Source organism: Amphiprion ocellaris, chromosome 16 (genome assembly GCF_022539595.1).
Source record: "Amphiprion ocellaris isolate individual 3 ecotype Okinawa chromosome 16, ASM2253959v1, whole genome shotgun sequence".
Taxonomy (NCBI): Eukaryota; Metazoa; Chordata; class Actinopteri; family Pomacentridae; genus Amphiprion; species Amphiprion ocellaris.
The window spans coordinates 32,041,199-32,060,412 of record NC_072781.1 but is presented as its reverse complement, the minus strand read 5'-3'; the positions used below and the strand labels follow the sequence as shown (position 1 = coordinate 32,060,412).

General features: G+C 36.6%; 1 protein-coding gene across 4 annotated transcripts in view; it reads right to left on the bottom strand.

Annotated features, from left to right (window-relative positions):
• ppp1r1c (protein phosphatase 1, regulatory (inhibitor) subunit 1C) overlaps positions 1-19,214 on the bottom strand; it is a 40,656-nt gene that overhangs the window by 17,638 nt on the left and 3,804 nt on the right. For 2 of the 4 annotated variants that reach the window (XM_055018856.1, XM_055018857.1), the window contains exon 4: positions 18,073-19,010. The exons of 1 other annotated variant lie outside the window; for it this stretch is intronic. In XM_055018856.1, the coding sequence (XP_054874831.1) occupies positions 18,207-19,010 (804 nt within the window). In that variant the 3' untranslated portion in view covers positions 18,073-18,206. Of the gene's footprint in view, positions 1-18,072; positions 19,011-19,214 lie in introns of those variants that run through there. One more of the 4 variants, XM_055018858.1, reaches the window with a different exon arrangement.

Below are 19,214 nucleotides of genomic sequence, written 5' to 3'. Positions count from 1 at the left end.
TAGTATAGTAAGGCGTTTTTTTGCGCCAAAATTCATGATGATTTTTTTTTCAAAGAAAACCTTTCTGGAGTGTTTTTCACGGCCTCCTTTACATTATTTCATCATATGGCACGTTTTTACAACATGTTTGAAAAATCGCCTTTTTTTTCGACATAGTATAGTAAGGCGTTTTTTTTGTGCCAAAATTCATGATGATTTTTTTTTCAAAGAAAACCTTTCTGGAGTGTTTTTCACGGCCTCCTTTACATTATTTCATCATATGGCACGTTTTTACAACATGTTTGAAAAATCGCCTTTTTTTTCGACATAGTATAGTAAGGCGTTTTTTTTGCGCCAAAATTCATGATGATTTTTTTTCAAAGAAAACCTTTCTGGAGTGTTTTTCACGGCCTCCTTTACATTATTTCATCATATGGCACGTTTTTACAACATGTTTGAAAAATCTCCTTTTTTTTCGACATAGTATAGTAAGGCGTTTTTTTTGTGCCAAAATTCATGATGATTTTTTTTTCAAAGAAAACCTTTCTGGAGTGTTTTTCACGGCCTCCTTTACATTATTTCATCATATGGCACGTTTTTACAACATGTTTGAAAAATCGCCTTTTTTTTCGACATAGTATAGTAAGGCGTTTTTTTTGCGCCAAAATTCATGATGATTTTTTTTTCAAAGAAAACCTTTCTGGAGTGTTTTTCACGGCCTCCTTTACATTATTTCATCATATGGCACGTTTTTACAACATGTTTGAAAAATCGCCTTTTTTTTCGACATAGTATAGTAAGGCGTTTTTTTTGCGCCAAAATTCATGATGATTTTTTTTTCAAAGAAAACCTTTCTGGAGTGTTTTTCACGGCCTCCTTTACATTATTTCATCATATGGCACGTTTTTACAACATGTTTGAAAAATCGCCTTTTTTTTCGACATAGTATAGTAAGGCGTTTTTTTTGCGCCAAAATTCATGATGATTTTTTTTTCAAAGAAAACCTTTCTGGAGTGTTTTTCACGGCCTCCTTTACATTATTTCATCATATGGCACGTTTTTACAACATGTTTGAAAAATCACATTTTTTTTCGACATAGTATAGTAAGGCGTTTTTTTTGCGCCAAAATTCATGATGATTTTTTTTTCAAAGAAAACCTTTCTGGAGTGTTTTTCACGGCCTCCTTTACATTATTTCATCATATGGCACGTTTTTACAACATGTTTGAAAAATCTCCTTTTTTTTCGACATAGTATAGTAAGGCGTTTTTTTTGCGCCAAAATTCATGATGATTTTTTTTTCAAAGAAAACCTTTCTGGAGTGTTTTTCACGGCCTCCTTTACATTATTTCATCATATGGCACGTTTTTACAACATGTTTGAAAAATCGCCTTTTTTTTCGACATAGTATAGTAAGGCGTTTTTTTTTGCGCCAAAATTCATGATGATTTTTTTTTCAAAGAAAACCTTTCTGGAGTGTTTTTCACGGCCTCCTTTACATTATTTCATCATATGGCACGTTTTTACAACATGTTTGAAAAATCGCCTTTTTTTTCGACATAGTATAGTAAGGCGTTTTTTTTGCGCCAAAATTCATGATGATTTTTTTTTCAAAGAAAACCTTTCTGGAGTGTTTTTCACGGCCTCCTTTACATTATTTCATCATATGGCACGTTTTTACAACATGTTTGAAAAATCGCCTTTTTTTTCGACATAGTATAGTAAGGCGTTTTTTTTGCGCCAAAATTCATGATGATTTTTTTTTCAAAGAAAACCTTTCTGGAGTGTTTTTCACGGCCTCCTTTACATTATTTCATCATATGGCACGTTTTTACAACATGTTTGAAAAATCGCCTTTTTTTTCGACATAGTATAGTAAGGCGTTTTTTTTTGCGCCAAAATTCATGATGATTTTTTTTCAAAGAAAACCTTTCTGGAGTGTTTTTCACGGCCTCCTTTACATTATTTCATCATATGGCACGTTTTTACAACATGTTTGAAAAATCGCCTTTTTTTTCGACATAGTATAGTAAGGCGTTTTTTTTGCGCCAAAATTCATGATGATTTTTTTTTCAAAGAAAACCTTTCTGGAGTGTTTTTCACGGCCTCCTTTACATTATTTCATCATATGGCACGTTTTTACAACATGTTGAAAAATCGCATTTTTTTTCGACATAGTATAGTAAGGCGTTTTTTTTGCGCCAAAATTCATGATGATTTTTTTTTCAAAGAAAACCTTTCTGGAGTGTTTTTCACGGCCTCCTTTACATTATTTCATCATATGGCACGTTTTTACAACATGTTTGAAAAATCGCCTTTTTTTTCGACATAGTATAGTAAGGCGTTTTTTTTGCGCCAAAATTCATGATGATTTTTTTTTCAAAGAAAACCTTTCTGGAGTGTTTTTCACGGCCTCCTTTACATTATTTCATCATATGGCACGTTTTTACAACATGTTGAAAAATCGCCTTTTTTTTCGACATAGTATAGTAAGGCGTTTTTTTTGCGCCAAAATTCATGATGATTTTTTTTTCAAAGAAAACCTTTCTGGAGTGTTTTTCACGGCCTCCTTTACATTATTTCATCATATGGCACGTTTTTACAACATGTTTGAAAAATCGCCTTTTTTTTCGACATAGTATAGTAAGGCGTTTTTTTTGCGCCAAAATTCATGATGATTTTTTTTTCAAAGAAAACCTTTCTGGAGTGTTTTTCACGGTGCCTCCTTTACATTATTTCATCATATGGCACGTTTTTACAACATGTTTGAAAAATCGCCTTTTTTTTCGACATAGTATAGTAAGGCGTTTTTTTTGCGCCAAAATTCATGATGATTTTTTTTTCAAAGAAAACCTTTCTGGAGTGTTTTTCACGGCCTCCTTTACATTATTTCATCATATGGCACGTTTTTACAACATGTTTGAAAAATCGCCTTTTTTTTCGACATAGTATAGTAAGGCGTTTTTTTTGCGCCAAAATTCATGATGATTTTTTTTTCAAAGAAAACCTTTCTGGAGTGTTTTTCACGGCCTCCTTTACATTATTTCATCATATGGCACGTTTTTACAACATGTTTGAAAAATCGCCTTTTTTTTCGACATAGTATAGTAAGGCGTTTTTTTTGCGCCAAAATTCATGATGATTTTTTTTTCAAAGAAAACCTTTCTGGAGTGTTTTTCACGGCCTCCTTTACATTATTTCATCATATGGCACGTTTTTACAACATGTTTGAAAAATCGCCTTTTTTTTCGACATAGTATAGTAAGGCGTTTTTTTTGCGCCAAAATTCATGATGATTTTTTTTTCAAAGAAAACCTTTCTGGAGTGTTTTTCACGGCCTCCTTTACATTATTTCATCATATGGCACGTTTTTACAACATGTTTGAAAAATCGCCTTTTTTTTTCGACATAGTATAGTAAGGCGTTTTTTTTGCGCCAAAATTCATGATGATTTTTTTTTCAAAGAAAACCTTTCTGGAGTGTTTTTCACGGCCTCCTTTACATTATTTCATCATATGGCACGTTTTTACAACATGTTTGAAAAATCGCCTTTTTTTTCGACATAGTATAGTAAGGCGTTTTTTTTGTGCCAAAATTCATGATGATTTTTTTTTCAAAGAAAACCTTTCTGGAGTGTTTTTCACGGCCTCCTTTACATTATTTCATCATATGGCACGTTTTTACAACATGTTTGAAAAATCGCCTTTTTTTTTCGACATAGTATAGTAAGGCGTTTTTTTTGCGCCAAAATTCATGATGATTTTTTTTCATAGAAAACCTTACCATAGTGTTTTTCACGGCCTCCTTTACATTATGTCATCATATGGCACGTTTTTACAACATGTTGAAAAATCGCATTTTTTTTTCGACATAGTATACCTTTCTGGAGTGTTTTTCACGGCCTCCTTTACATTATTTCATCATATGGCACATTTTTACAGCATGTTGAAAAATCGCATTTTTTTTTCGACATAGTATACTATGGCATTTTTTTGCGCCAAAATTCATGATGATTTTTTTTTCAAAGGAAACCTTTCTGGAGTGTTTTACACGGCCCCCTATACATTATTTCATCATATGGCACTTTTTTGCAACATGTTGAAAAATTGCATTTTTTTTTTCGACATAGTATATTATGGCATTTTTTTAAATGCCATATTATGCAATGACGTTTTTTATGAAATGTAAAAAATACAAAAAATAAATAAAATATAAAATGAAAATAAATACAATATAAAAGTATTTTAACAAGTTGCTTTCCATTGTTTTCACCGTATCTTACATCCTGACAAATTCTCACGACTATGAAATTCTTCTGACATGATAGACAATTGTTTTGTGACAAATTACATATGTTGTTTTTCTGCCACATTATACTATGACTTGTATTTTTAGACCATATGATGCACTATTTAAGTCATATACTACAATATGACAGATTTTTATGACATACCATACTTTGATGTTTATTTACGACATAAAATACTATTTTTACAAACATTTATACTATGACTTATTTTTGCAAAGATAGTGTAGGACAGTGTCTTTATGAATTATGTTGCACAATTTTGGTGATACGCTACGATATGAATGATTTTATATTTTATTTCAGGACTTGGTTATTAAATGTCAAAACAATCCATGTGACTCTAAAAACTCAACAGCTTTACAAACTCTAAGATTAAACTCTCCACAAGGATCCAAAATAAGTTGGACTTCTACATGAGAGCTTTAATTATTTTTCATCTACTTCCTGAAAAGTTTGGTCAGTAAAAAAAGACAAAAACTAATGTTTTCAGCTGAACTAAAGACAGACTTTGTGATTTTTCTGCTCACATGTTGTGTTGTTGTAAACTTCCTCTTTCAAATAAATAGCCTCCTAACCCCCTGGAAACCAGCATTTGTCCTGTTTTTGTGTTGCTCCTCGGTGACCCTAGACAGCCGGGTCCTAATGTTTTTTGAGCAACACACCATACTATGACGTTTTTACAATGAGGGTTCTACTATGGAACCAGTTTGACATGTTCAGGTGTTCTTTGTGTGAAAACTCAGAGATTTCATGGATCAGAAGGTGGTTTTCAACTTTCTTTGTTAACTTTCTACTTCAACTTTAAACTAAATTTCCTTGACTAAGCCAGCCCTCTGGACTTCCAGTAAGCTGTGTTCCTATTGGCTGTCCAGGTGGCTGCTTGGTGTTATCAGGAACACCTGAGCAGCTCGGTGTCTTCCTGCTTTATTTAGCTGCAGCCAAACATTTCCTCTGCTTCTGTTCACCACTGAATCGGGTTTGGTTCCATTGATTTAGTTTGTTGTTTAGACGTTGGCTTGCAGCTTCCAGCAGTAAAATCGTCTTTAATGTGTTTCTTGGTGTGTTTTAGGGCTTTGTACTGGATAGTTGTCTTGGTAAATGTGGTTCTTTAGCCACAGTTAGCACATGGTGCTAGTGTGTGCAGTGATTAGTGGATTTGGTGCAGCTGAGTTGTGTCTTTATCTTGGCTGTGGTGAGTCTTTAGAGGTTTTTGGTCAGACACATTCTGTATTCTTGTTGGTGAACCAGCGTTGGTTGTCCAGAAGGTAAGAGTTCCTGTCCTGATTCTCTGTTCTCAGAGGTTCTCTGGTAGGCTGCAGGAGACTTTAGTGTTTGGGTTGTGCTAGTTTGGTTTTTGTATGGTTTCATTTGGACGACTATCTTGAGGCCCCTCCATGTGGTTTAGTGAGGTTTTCTGGAACAGTTCTACAAAGCAGCCTGCAGCAGAAGAGACTTTGAGAGTTTTTAGGAAGTTCTGGAGACCAGACTTTAGAGTAGCAGAAACATTTGTCAGCAGTTATAGCAGGAGAAGGTGAGCTTCAGAGTAGAAATGAGACAGAAACCTTCTTGACCCGTGTGGTGAGGTCCTGTACCAAGAGTTTGAGCAGGTTGTGAAGTCTGTAGTTCTTTGGTCTGAAAGCACAAGAAGAATCGACTCATTAAAGGAGAAAACAGGAGATATTGTCGCTTCTTCTGTCACTCTGCAGTTTCCTTCGACTGAATATCAAGTTTGTATTTTAAATGATTTACCATGTGAGCCCAAGAAGACTTCAATAAACTCCCTCCATCCCCTGAACACAACAGATTTTATTACCATGTTAAATCTTTTTTTAAAAGTATGTTTTTGAGTTTTAATCATAGTTTTAACAGTTTTTTCTCTTCGCTTGTTTAGTTTTGTCATCTGTGTGAAAGGTGCTAAACAAATAAAGTTGAATTGATGAACTGAATAATTGACTAACTCATGATTGTGACAACAGAAATATTTTCATTGTGATTTAAGGGTTTGTTTCATTTTTAAGGTTGGGGTTAAAATCTTGACAGAAAAAAAGATTAAAGAAATAAACTGTGTTTAAAAAGCAATTAAATCAAAGGAAAAACTATTTAATACACTAAAACTTTTAAAAAGAAAATTAAACATTAAATTACATTAAATTATATTAAACAGACAAAATGTTTAATTAGATAAACAGAAGATGCAAAACGTAATTATGAAATTAAACAAAATTTTTAAACAAAAATATTAAAGATTAAAGATGAAATATTTTAGATAATTAAACATTTAAAAAATACATTTAAACAAGTCAATAAAACATTTGAAAAAACAATTAAACATTAAAAAGACAAAACATTTTGAAATCAAATCAGACATTAGAAAAGAATAAAAGGTGAGAAAAGAGCAAAACTAAACATTTAAGAAGAATCAAACTAAAGACAAAACATTTGAAAAGACACCAGTTAAACTTAAATTAAACAGAAGAGACAAAAAATGATGAAAAAGAGCAAAAACAGATCAAGGTCTTAAAGCATTTTCTAGTCTGAAATGAAAACATCAAGTTGTTTCTTCAAACATTTCCTCTTTCTATGTTCTTGGTTTGATTGTGGACAGATTTACTAAGAACTCATTTCAGAAAACTACTTTCCAGATAAAGTCTACTAGTAGTTGAAGGCATGGATCAAACTAATGTTACCTTCTGATCTCCACAAACTTTACTGTTCAGTGAAGAGAATCAAAGTTTGTTGAGGATTTCTAAAGAACCCACAGGTGAAGGTCTGAGAAGAACTCAGATGGATGATCTAAATGTGAAATCAAGACTCATGGTCACAAGTTTTAAGGCTTCTGTTAACCAGAAAGTTCAAACTAACAGAGAAGTACTGAGAAAGTTTTAATATTTCAGTCCTCAGACTGTCTGAAGGTTCAAACTAACAGAGAACTACTCAGGAACTTAGAAGATTTCAGTCCTCAGACTGTCTGAAGGTTCAAACTAACAGAGAAGTACTCAGGAACTGAGAAGTTTTCAGTCCTCAGACTGTCTGAAGGTTCAAACTAACAGAGAACTACTGTGGGACTTAGAAAATTTCAGCCCTCAGATTGTGTGAAAGCTCAGGTCCTGAGGACTCGGGAGGTGTGGAGGCTTTGGAAAGTCTTGGAACTGAGGGTTCCACCCTCCAGCACAAAGGCTGAAGTCCAGCCTCCTGAGAAAAACGGTCGAGTCGAGACTCGAGTTAAAAAAAAAAGTCGGAAACGACAAAAAATAGATGATAAATGCGCAAAAAAAAGAAGAATTAGTATCTGAGCGAATAGCTCAGGGGGATAAGAGGAGAGACTACGGAGTGGAAGGTCGCAGGTTCAAGACCAGCCAGTGGTAGTTTTCTTTCTTTGTCTTTGTCAGGATTTTGAGAAAATTTAAGAAGCGTCTGGTCTTGAACCAGCGACCTGCAGCTCCATAGGCAAATCCTTAACTCACTGAGCTACAGATCAGATACAAAGAAATAATTTCGTCGTCCCTTTGGCATCGTAGTTCCTGAAGTGACCACATGGGCGGAGCCAAGGCGGAGTCTGGGTGGAGTCAGGGCGGAGAGTAGGCGGGGAGGTGGGTGGCAGCCTCCCCCCTCTACTGCCCCACCTCCCCCCACCACCCACCACACCTTCCCCCGCCCCACGAGTTCTTCGAGTCTCGACGGGTTTTCCCCAGTTTCTGGAGTTTCCACCAGGTCTGAGGCAGAACAAGTTGTCATGAAGAGGTGTTGAAGTCGGCCAGGATGGACTGACTTTTTACAGCGACTAGAAGGAAGACCACTAGAAGAGCAGGTCTTTAACCACCATCCAGAAAATCCATGGAGTCACTCCAGAGAAATGAAGGGAGAGAAACTTTTATCAACCTCCATCCACATGTTCAACTTCATATCTTTACTTTGACATTTTTAGCACCACAAACCTTTAGTATCACACTTTATGATCATTTATTAGGACTTTCATGGAATCCACCAGCAGATTTAGTTTTTGTTGACAAACTTTATTCTTGTCGTCGTGGGACTGCAGTATTTAAAACTCTTCCTTCTATTTGACCTCATGTTTATTAGTTTTAATGGAGAAACTTATTTTAATTGTCCATTAGTCTCTTAAAAACCAAACAATAAATTGGATTAGTCAAGAGGTTTAAATTTCTTACTTTGTCATATTTTAAATATGACAAAAAAATATGAAAATAAAGCGTCTTGAGACAATTTGACCTGTAATTGGCGTTATATAAATAAAATTGAATTAAAATTGTATGTATCTTGTAATGTTGCAGTAATTCAGACATGTATGTTGGAAAACACATTTTCTTTGTCCATTAATCTGTTGATTGTTTTCTCCACTAATTCATTTCTTGTTTTGCTTTATAAAATGTCAAACCCAAATATGTTCAGTTTACTGTCATAAAAAGCAAAAACATTTACATTCATGATGCAGGAATCAGGCAGTTTTTCACTTTTTATCTTAGTTTAGTCAGAAAGATAGTTGATAATGTGTGAATTGTTGCAGCTTGTGAGCCGTAAAAGGTTTTAATCTTTGGGGCCGAGTGTCAGAAAACATTTTGAAACCAACATCAACAAAACATTCAGCAAACATTTGAACATCATTGAAGGGAAATCCAACTTTTGCATGACAATGTCTAATTAAAGGACATTTATTTCCAATGTAAATGTGTGATATTCATCCTCTGGAGCTTTCTCTTCACATCGTCTTCCACCTGGACTGGTTTGGTCGGGAGCATGTGCAACAAACATTTGAAAAACTGCACTTTAATATCAATGAATGACACTGAAGTTTAATCTCTACATAAATGAGACTGAGTCTGGATGTGCTGCTCTTTCATTAACTCCTAAGTTTAGGGAAAGTTCAAACAAAAGAAGACAGTTCAGATAAGACTTGAGAATGAGCTTATTTTGAACAAACATCTCAGACTTTCTGAGCTTCAGCACCTCTAGCAAGATATTTTAACAACAAGCAACTCAAGAGATCCAGAAGTTGGAGAGAGTTAGCTTTAGCTGAGCCAAAGAACATGTGGGACGCTAACCTAGCAAACATTTCAGACTTTTCTCTGTGAATTCTGAGAAATAATTTCCTATTTAATGACAGAGCTACACATCTTAACTCAGTCTCATTAAAACAGACTCTAATTCAGAGTCATCCATCCATATTAAAGTGCAGTTACCCAAAATGTTTGTTGCATGAGCTCCAACAAAACCTGTCCAGGTAGAAGGCCACTTTGACAAACAGGAAGCGGAAGATTCCAAGCAGATTTATGGAAGGGGGAACCGGACTGTACTAAGTGTGGTCCAGTATAGAGGGGTGTTTTGTGGGTTTTTAAGGCTGATAATGATTATTAGTGAGACATTTGGAGTAGATATTCATTTGCAGTAAATGAAAGTATTTAAAATCTTGGAGTTAAACTTAGAAGAACACAAACTCTAACAGAAAACTTTGTTGATACGTTTTTGTTTTGTTTACAGATATTAAGTTAAAGGAGTTATATTCGTGACGTATAACCAATCAAATCACTCCGGAAGACAGAGCGACCACAGGTAGATAAAGGTTCAGAGCCAAAGTAGCGCCATTTTTAAATGTATTTATTAATGTAAATCGGTAAAAATAAAATACTGATAATCAGTAAATCAGTCAGCCCACAATTACTACAATTCTACAATGTATGTCTCTTTCCTTTGACTTGTTATTTATACAATATACTATGTATATTTTATACTATACTACTATGTTTGTTTCCTCCTCCTCTGTTGTTTTCTGGATTGTACTCAGCTGCATGTCTTCGTCCACCAGGCCTCCGTTGACTCGTCCCGCCTGCCGTCTCTGGAGCTGAAGCTGGATTGGAACAGACCAAAGTACAGTCCAATCACGATGCCAGCTGCCTCTCAAAAGGCTCCTTCATCTGGCAGGTGGCAGCACTTCTTCTGAGGGGAAGCTGAGCTGGTCCAGCAGAACTTTGGAGATGTGTTCCAGTGGTTGGTGGATGTGTGGGGAGATAGAGAGGGACCTTTGAATTGTTCACAAAGGAAAATAGGAAACCTATTGGTAGTTTTAGTTTAGGGTGCTACTGCGGTGTGTTTTTGGGTTTTAAGAGGTGGACAGGAAGAGTTTTTTGTATTGATTATATTTTACTTTGTTCCTGGTTGGAATGCCCATCAATGTCAACGTGAAGTTCACTTTTAGTTCTGTTTATTTATTTTTATTTCACTAACACCCATTTCATTTTAACCCCCTCACATGTTGTGTTGTTGTAAACTTACTCTTTCAAATAAATACTCGTCTAACCCTCTGGAAACCAGCGTTTGGACTGTTTTTGTGTTGCTCCTCACCTACTTCAGACAGCCGGGACAAAACAACGTTTGTTGGACCAAAAGCTATACTATGACGATTTTAGAGCAACATGCTATACTGTGATGTTTTTAGAGCAACATGCTATACTATGATGTTTTTTGAGTGACATGCTAAACTATGACGTTTTTTGGACGACATGCTAAACTATGAAGTTTGTTGGACGACATGCTATACTATGACGTTTTTAGAGCGACATGCTATACTATGAAGTTTGTTGGATGACACGCTATACTATAGGCTTTTTACCTGACATATTACTGTGACCTTTTTTTGTTGTTGTTTTTTTGCTATTTTTTTAGCAACATATTAGATTTTGAACAGTTTTTTTAAATTATTATACTTTTACTTGTGCAATGAAATATTATTCTATAGCATTTTTTAGATGACATATTATACTCTGATGTTTTCTTGAATAACATACTATTTTGACAATATACTGCACTATGACATATTTTGAACCACATATTACACATGACAATTTTAGGCATCATCCTATCATTTTGCGCTTTTTGAACCACAAAATAATCTCTGGGGGTTTTTTTTGCCGACATGCTATACTATGAACTACAGGCCATACTATGTTATTCTTGAAAAGTTTACTATACTTTGACATTTTCTGAAATACATTCTATACTATGGCGTTATACACAGAGTGCTTTGGTTATATGTTGATTTATAATCTAGATTTTTTTCTGTTTTGTTTTTTGATGGGATTATCACAGACCTGACCGTGAACACCGTTAACACCCACCTGAGGGAGACGCTGCCTAAGATCTCAAGGCTGCTTGGTCGTGGTCTTTCTGGTCCTGCTCCAGAACGCCTTCATCAACTACGTCTTCTTTTGAAGAGGCCCTCAGATGCTGCAATCTCTGACCTTCAGGAGGAACTGCTACTTTCACTCTGTAATGAGACGGCGGTTATTTTAAAGACTCAGCTCCTGGCAGCTTTGAGTGAAAGTTTAACATCCATCAAAACGGAACTACAGACTGTTAAATCTGAGCTGTCGGTCAGTATTTCAAACATCAAGTCCAACCCGGCTGCCCTAAAGCACACTGTGGGTGAAACGGAAACTTCACTCTCCACATCACCGATGACATCGTCACACTCCAAATAATAACTGATAATAACTGTAGTGTTCATCATTTTTTGGACATATTCTGGGAGGTTATTTTTCTAATCTGCACTAAGAAGCACTACAACATGTGAATCAGTCATTAAACAATGTTAACAACTAGAGAGTCGATTTACTGTTTTCTCCAGTTTAACTTCAGAGGCTCAGCAGATATTCAGGACTACTGATAACACAGAACCTTAACCTCACTGTTTTAATCACATTTAGGTTTTCTAAACATTACATTAATGTGAACCAGCGTCTCCATGAACAGTTTTATTAACTAAATGCACTCCATTACAGTAACACAACAGACTTCACGTGTTTATATGAAACTCAACACAAACATCGTTAGCTTAATGCTACGTTAGCTTAATGCTACGTTAGCCTAATGCTACATTAGCTTTAATAAGGCTACAACTGAGCAGCTAGCTCGGTTAGCATCGCTAACATTAAAACTAATATTTACCGGATGTTAACTCTCTTCTCTGGTCAACACACACAGAAATAAACTCCACCAACATCTGGAGCGCATGGCACACATTATATCTGACACTACAGCTGCATATAAAGTGCATTAAAAGCGGCACCGGTACGAAAATAAACATTAACTTACCAAACAGAGTCCTTTCAGTGTCTGCTGGTAGAAACAGCCGAAGGCAGAAAACTGGTTAAAACAAGCCAACAGGCAGGAAAACTGTCTGTGGAAAAGGTTCTGCTGCTCCACCGATAAATAAACCAACAGTTATTATATCAGAATTAATCCAAACGAGGAGAGCAGAGTCTCTGCTGCCTCCTCCATAGGACCTGTCAATCAAGTAGTCCCGCCCCCTGGCTTCGCAAAACTTTAACGCTTTATAAAAAAAAAAAATCAATATTGATTTATTTTTAGATCGGCGACTGATCCCCTATTTTGACCATGAAAACTAACGGAAAAAAATTACTGTCTATGCATCGTACTCTGTTTGGCTCCACACTTGCTGATGACCACTTCCGGTCTCAGAAAATGAAAAAAACGGACCTTTTTCGTTTCTGTCTCTTACTGGTTTTACTTTTTTGTTATTCTAAATATAAAATGAAAATCAAAGCATTTTTAAAATTTCGTATATCCCTTTTTGATCATGAAAAGGAAAAACGCCTTGTATTTCAATTTAAATTTTTGCATTTTAAAGCGAAAATCAAATAACCACTCGTTTTTTGTTTTGCAATTGCCAAAATATACACAGACCCTCACTGTTGTCATTTTTGGTCTCGTTTGGGTAAATTTTTGTCTCATTTTTGTCGTTTGTCAATTTTTTTTGTCGCTTCTTAAACGTTTTTGTCTCTTTTTTATTTTGTTTTGTGTCATTTGTCTCATTTTTTTGGCATTTTGTGTCTCACTATTGAATATTTTGTCTTACTTTTGTTGTGTTTTTGTCATTTTTTTGTCTGACTTTTGTCACTTTGATCATACAGTAAAATACTATATCATTACTTCCACTTGTGACTAAATGTTTTGTTCCTCTGTAGAAACTCTGTGATCTGTAAGTTGTAATGTGTAAATGATAAACTGAGGCTGAATGTTGCTGAAATTGAACTTAATTTTCTTAATAAATTTCAGGTTGTTCATAAAGTTTTGTAAAAAGATGATTTCTTAAATGTGAACATTTTCAGAATGGACTTTTTTACACTAAAACAAAGGAACCATTAGGAGTTGTGGTTATTTATAGGTTATTATGCTGTGGTTTTACTGGTCACTGGATATCAGACTGGGCTGAATGTGGAACCTGGACTAAAATGAGTTTGACTCCTCTGTGCTAAAAGATCAAATAATTTTAAAACGTCATATTTAGTTCATTCAACTAAATTCCTGCAAACATAAAGTCTTAAAATCTGCTTCAGAGCTTCGTCTGCTCTGCCAGAATTATAATTATGCTTCCTGCAGCCTTTTTTTCTGTATTTTATTGGCCTTTAAAGCCGTCCAGTAAACGTCTATAAATAATCTGGTTACAAAACACCAAACACTAGAGGAGTTTTCACTAATTTAAAGTTGGCCAACGTCGATGAAACGCACAAATTCCCGAAAGACGAGGTGATGTCTGCGTTCGTAAAGTCCTAACTAACATCACATCAGATTTCCCAAAGTTTCACATTTAAACATCAGACTTATGAGCCTCTCGAGAACTTATGGTGAAAAATATAAATGTATGCTGATGTAGAAATGTAGATTAATAAACTGAGATCAACTGAATAATCTGTGCATTTGCTTTTAGCACCTGTTAGCGAATAGTTTAGCAAAGATTCATCATTTTACTGAAATAAAATCTTCATAAAGTGAGACAAACATACTAAAACATTGCCTGCAGGTCCCTTTTTATTATTATTTTAAGATCTAACTTGTGCTTTCACAGCCATAGAGGACTTGTTCTTCGGCTTACATTCGTTTTTCAGTCTGTTAAATGCAACATACAGAATATTGTGCTACGTTCACTGTCTATGATTTAATTCAGCTGCTAAGACTATAAATATTATATTACACTGGGATTTGTCTGCTCATAATGCAGCTTTAAGGGGCAAATATGCACTAGAGTGAGCATAATCATATGTGCGCAGTAAAGTTTGGTAGAGATTTCTGCATTTTCCTGTTAACTCTGACCATTTCATGGACAAAAAAAGTCTATATTTAAGTAAAAGAAGCTGCAGTTAACAAAACAGGTTTAAAAATTGAATTTTTCATTGAATTTCTTGTCATTTTGGTGCTGACTGATACTTCTGAGCAGATAAACCATCATTTAATCATCTAAAAAGTCAGTCCAGGTAACGTTCAGCTCTCTGCAGTCCTGTGTTTTCACCTGTTGTTTGTCTGGTTGTGATTTTCCAGAAATAAACTGAAGCTGCTTTCATTGTGATCAGAACATCACTTCGACTAAAATAAAGCCACCAGTTGTTCAGTCATGTGTTGGACATGTGGGTTTGTTTTACTGCTGCACTCGTCTGAACTGAAGCCAGATTAAAGTGAACTTAAAAAAACAGCTCCTCAAAGATTTATATCCAGTTTTTTTCAAATGAAATTGGAATTTTATTTTCTCACAGCCCAACAGTTGAGTTTCCAGCTGCAAAATGATTCTCAACTTCCCAGCAGTCCATGAACTAATCATGTGTCATGCGCTGCTCCATTGAGAAAATGAACCAAATCAAGCTTAAATCAAAGAAATCTGAGCTGAAAATTGTGATATTTCATCAAAATCGCTTTACTTCACATGTTGTTTAAAAACTTGCAAAAAAAATTAAACCGTTTGCCCTTCACAGATTCTGTAAAAAACTAAAAATTCTGAGCACCTTGATACAACCATGAAGGCATCAGTGACTCAGCTGTGACCAGCAGTCATTTAATAAAAATTTCGGAACCTTTCGGTTGAACTGCAGGCAATGTTTACACCGAGCAGGGAGGAGACAAATACTCAGACAAAAAAAAAAATGCAAATTGTAAAATACATATTTGTCAAGCTTTCATTTTCTTTCCAGTGTTGGTAACATCTGTGGAAAAAATATTATACATGCTGATCCAGTTTTTTTCCATTTTTGACAAAATATATAATCTAAGAAATTAACCTTTAATTGTCATTCTAACTGTGTCATGCTAACATTTCTCTCCTTCTTCATGGTTGTTCTGTTTCCATAGAGCTGCAGGAGTTTATATAGTAGTGAAAAATGAGACAGATGCGGGGGAAAAAACACTCAAAAAATGCTTGAAGTTGGTCTTGAAACACCAGAAGTTATTAAAGCTGCAAACCGCTTGTCTTAAAGCCAAAGATTTTCAGTTTATTATCCAAAACAACAAAGAAAATTAGCAAATATTCAGATCTGAGAGACTGGAAGCAGCAAATGTTATAGATTTGAGCTTGAAAAATTGAAAATCTGCTGTTCTCATGAAGTGAAAATGAACCTACACTGAGTAAAAATGCAACTGGACCAAAGGAACAGGCAGAAACTTCTTGAAATTTAGAGAGTTTAGCAAATAAATCTGATGCTACCTGAACAGTAGTGCACTTATTTCTGTAAAATGTAAATTACTGGATGCTAATTTAAGATAGAACATCAGTTTTATTTGATATTTAGCAGGATATGTTCAATTTTCAGCTTCTAATGTTTCCATTAATGCGTAACAAACTCAAATTTTCATCAGGTTTCATGGCAGAAATGTACATGAAATAGAAAGTTGTTTAGGAGTAGAAACTTCCAGAGTAAAGTCAGACCTCCTCTTAGTCTCTTTGTTTCTCTGGTTAATCTACATTTTCTACCTCCAGCTCAGAAACCTGCATCTTCTGCCACTGATGACTTCAGAGTCATGTTTTTTTCGTGTTGGCAGTCATGGTGGAAACACTTTGTCTCATCTGGAGGGATTTAGAGGCTACAGAAGCAGGAACAAACCACACAAAGAGCCTCTTGTTGGGTTTTTTTCTGGCTGGAATTTGTCCATCGGAGCTCTGTGAAAGTGAGACGGAGACAAGCCAGTACCTGTAGTTTCAGCTTACAAAGCTTCATCTGTTCAGGGCGTCAGATTCTGGTTTAAACGTTCAGAACGGAAAAGTCTTCATGTGGCACAATTTAAACATCAGCTGTTGAGCTAAAGTGTTTCCTGCAGAGAATAAAACTGATGCTGCAATTTACGAGAAGCAATGGGTTTAGATATTGCGGTTAAAACTCAACAGTGTGTGGTTGTTTTTAACCATTTAACCGCATCTGTTGGTCAGTAATCTGTAGTGTAGAATGGTCTAACTGCACCTCAGTAAAAGTCTGATATAGAGAGGAATAAACTTGGGTTTGTTTGTGTTTCTTTAAAGAGTTAATGTCATTTTGTCATTTTGAGTAGAACACAGTTGGGGAGAGCATTTGCATAGAAAGTAAACTTCAATTTTAATTTGAAAAGCTAAAAAGATTTACTGCAAAGGCATTTTTTGAGTATGAATTGTTTGGAATTTTCCTCATATGGTGTCATGAAACACACTGCCGGTCCAAAAACAACCTCTTGGATTTAACTAAATAAATAGGTAAGATCCTTCCATTGGATAATTACTGCAGTGATGACAACAACTTCTTTAACCCTAGCTAATGCAGGAAGGAGCTTCTCATTTCTTCAACAACCATGTTGGAAGACATATCCTGTGGTCATGGAAAGGATGTTAATCTGTCTCAGAAGGGTCAAATTATTGGCCTGCATGAAGCAAAGAAAACAACTAAGGAGATGAAACTACTAAAATCAGGTTAAGAACTGTCCAATGTATTATTAAAGCCTGAAGGATAGTGGTGAACCATCATCTTCCAGGAACAAACTCTAGTGTAGGTGTTGCTGGTACTGGTGTAGGAGTTGTTGGTAGTGGTGTAGGTGTTGCTGGTAGTGATGTAGGTGTTGCTGGTAGTGGTGTAGGTGTTGCTGGTACTGGTGTAGGTGTTGCTGGTACTGGTGTAGGTGTTGCTGGTACTGGTGTAGGTGTTGCTGGTAGTGGTGTAGGTGTTGCTGGTACTAGTCTAGGTGTCGTTGATACTAGTCTAGGTGTTGTTGATATGAGTGTAGGTGTTGTTGGTACTAGTCTAGGCGTTGTTGATACTAGTCTAGGTGTTATTGATATGAGTGTAGGTGTTGTTGGTAGTAGTCTAGGTGTTGTTGATATGAGTGTAGGTGTTGTTGGTACTAGTGTAGGTGTTGTTGGTACTGGTGTAGGTGTTGTTGGTGCTGGTGTTGTTGGTGCTGGTGTAGGTGTTGTTGGTACTGGTGTAGGTGTTGCTGGTAGTGGTGTAGGTGTTGCTGGTAGTGGTGTAGGTGTTGTTGGTAGTGGTGTAGGTGTTGCTGGTAGTGGTGTAGGTGTTGCTGGTACTAGTCTAGGTGTCGTTGATACTAGTCTAGGTGTTGTTGATATGAGTGTAGGTGTTGGTACTAGTCTAGGCGTTGTTGATACTAGTCTAGGTGTTATTGATATGAGTGTAGGTGTTGTTGGTAGTAGTCTAGGTGTTGTTGATATGAGTGTAGGTGTTGTTGGTACTAGTCTAGGTGTTGTTGATATGAGTGTAGGTGTTGTTGGTACTGGTGTAGGTGTTGTTGGTACTGGTGTAGGTGTTGGTAGGTGTTGTTGGTAGTGGTGTAGGTGTTGTTGGTACTGGTGTAGGTGTTGCTGGTACTGGTGTAGGAGTTGTTGGTAGTGGTGTACGTGTTGTTGGTAGTGGTGTAGGTGTTGTTGGTAGTGGTGTAGGTGTTGTTGGTACTAGTGTAGGTGTTGCTGGCACTGGTGTATGTGTTGCTGGTACTGGTGTAGGTGTTGTTGGTAGTGGTGTAGGTGTTGCTGGTAGTGGTGTAGGTGTTGTTGGTTCTAGTGTAGGTGTTGTTGATACTAGGCTAGGTATTGTTGGTTCTAGTGTAGGTGTTGTTGATACTAGGCTAGGTGTTGTTGGTACTAGTGTGGTGGTAGTTGTTGGTACTGGTAGGGATATGGTGGTTGTTGATGGTACTGGCAGGGATATGGTGGTTGTTGATGGTGGTACTGGTGTTGATGTGGTAATTGTTGTAGGAGGGGATGTGGTTGTGGCTGGTACTGGCAGGGATATGGTGGTAGTTGTTGGTACTGATGTGGTTGTTGGTGGTGCTGGTGTTGATGTGGTAGTAGTTGTTGGTACTGGTATGATGGTTGTTGTTGCTGTAATGTAGGTTGTGACCCCTGTTGCCACGGTAACCCCATCTGGTTCTGCTGAAATGGCATTGGAGGAATCAGACTGTTGAGCCTGCCTCCTTTTCTTTTGGTTTCCTTTTCCTCTGCCTTGCAGATGGAGTAGACGGCGTCCTCGTCGTCACTCAGAGACAACACCTTCAGATGGAGGGTGGAGATGAACCTCTCATGGCGAGACAATGGAGGAGTGAAGGAGGACGGTAGCGACACAGACCTGATGAATGGAGCTCTTGGTCTCGCCTCTTTAATCATTTGTTCCTCATCCTGGTTCTCCGATGTTCCATCCTGTCCTCTAGGTTCATCCTCAGCATTGTCTCCAGGTACAGGTGAGTTCCTCTCAGGTTTTTCTGCTACAACATCCTCAGTGCTGCTGCTGCTGGAGCTAAACTCTGCGTCCGACTCCATCTCTGGTCCAGAAGCTTCATCAGAAGAGCTGGACTCACCGCCGTTCCTCCACCGATACGTGGAGTCAGACTTCTGGTTGTAGCAGGCGGCACAGCGAGACAGACTGAGGATCTCTGGTCCGGATCTGGACTGAAGAAGAGGAATGAAAGAACCATCAGAACATGAAGACAGTCAATCAGATATTCACATCTCTCTGTCTGGACCTGCAGCTTCAGCGTTTTAAACCTCTGAACTCCAAGCAGTTTCTGGGGGTTTTTCAACAGATCCAATATTTTTACAACTAAAATATGGAGCTCCACATACTATAGACGTTTAACTATTTACACTGCCTGT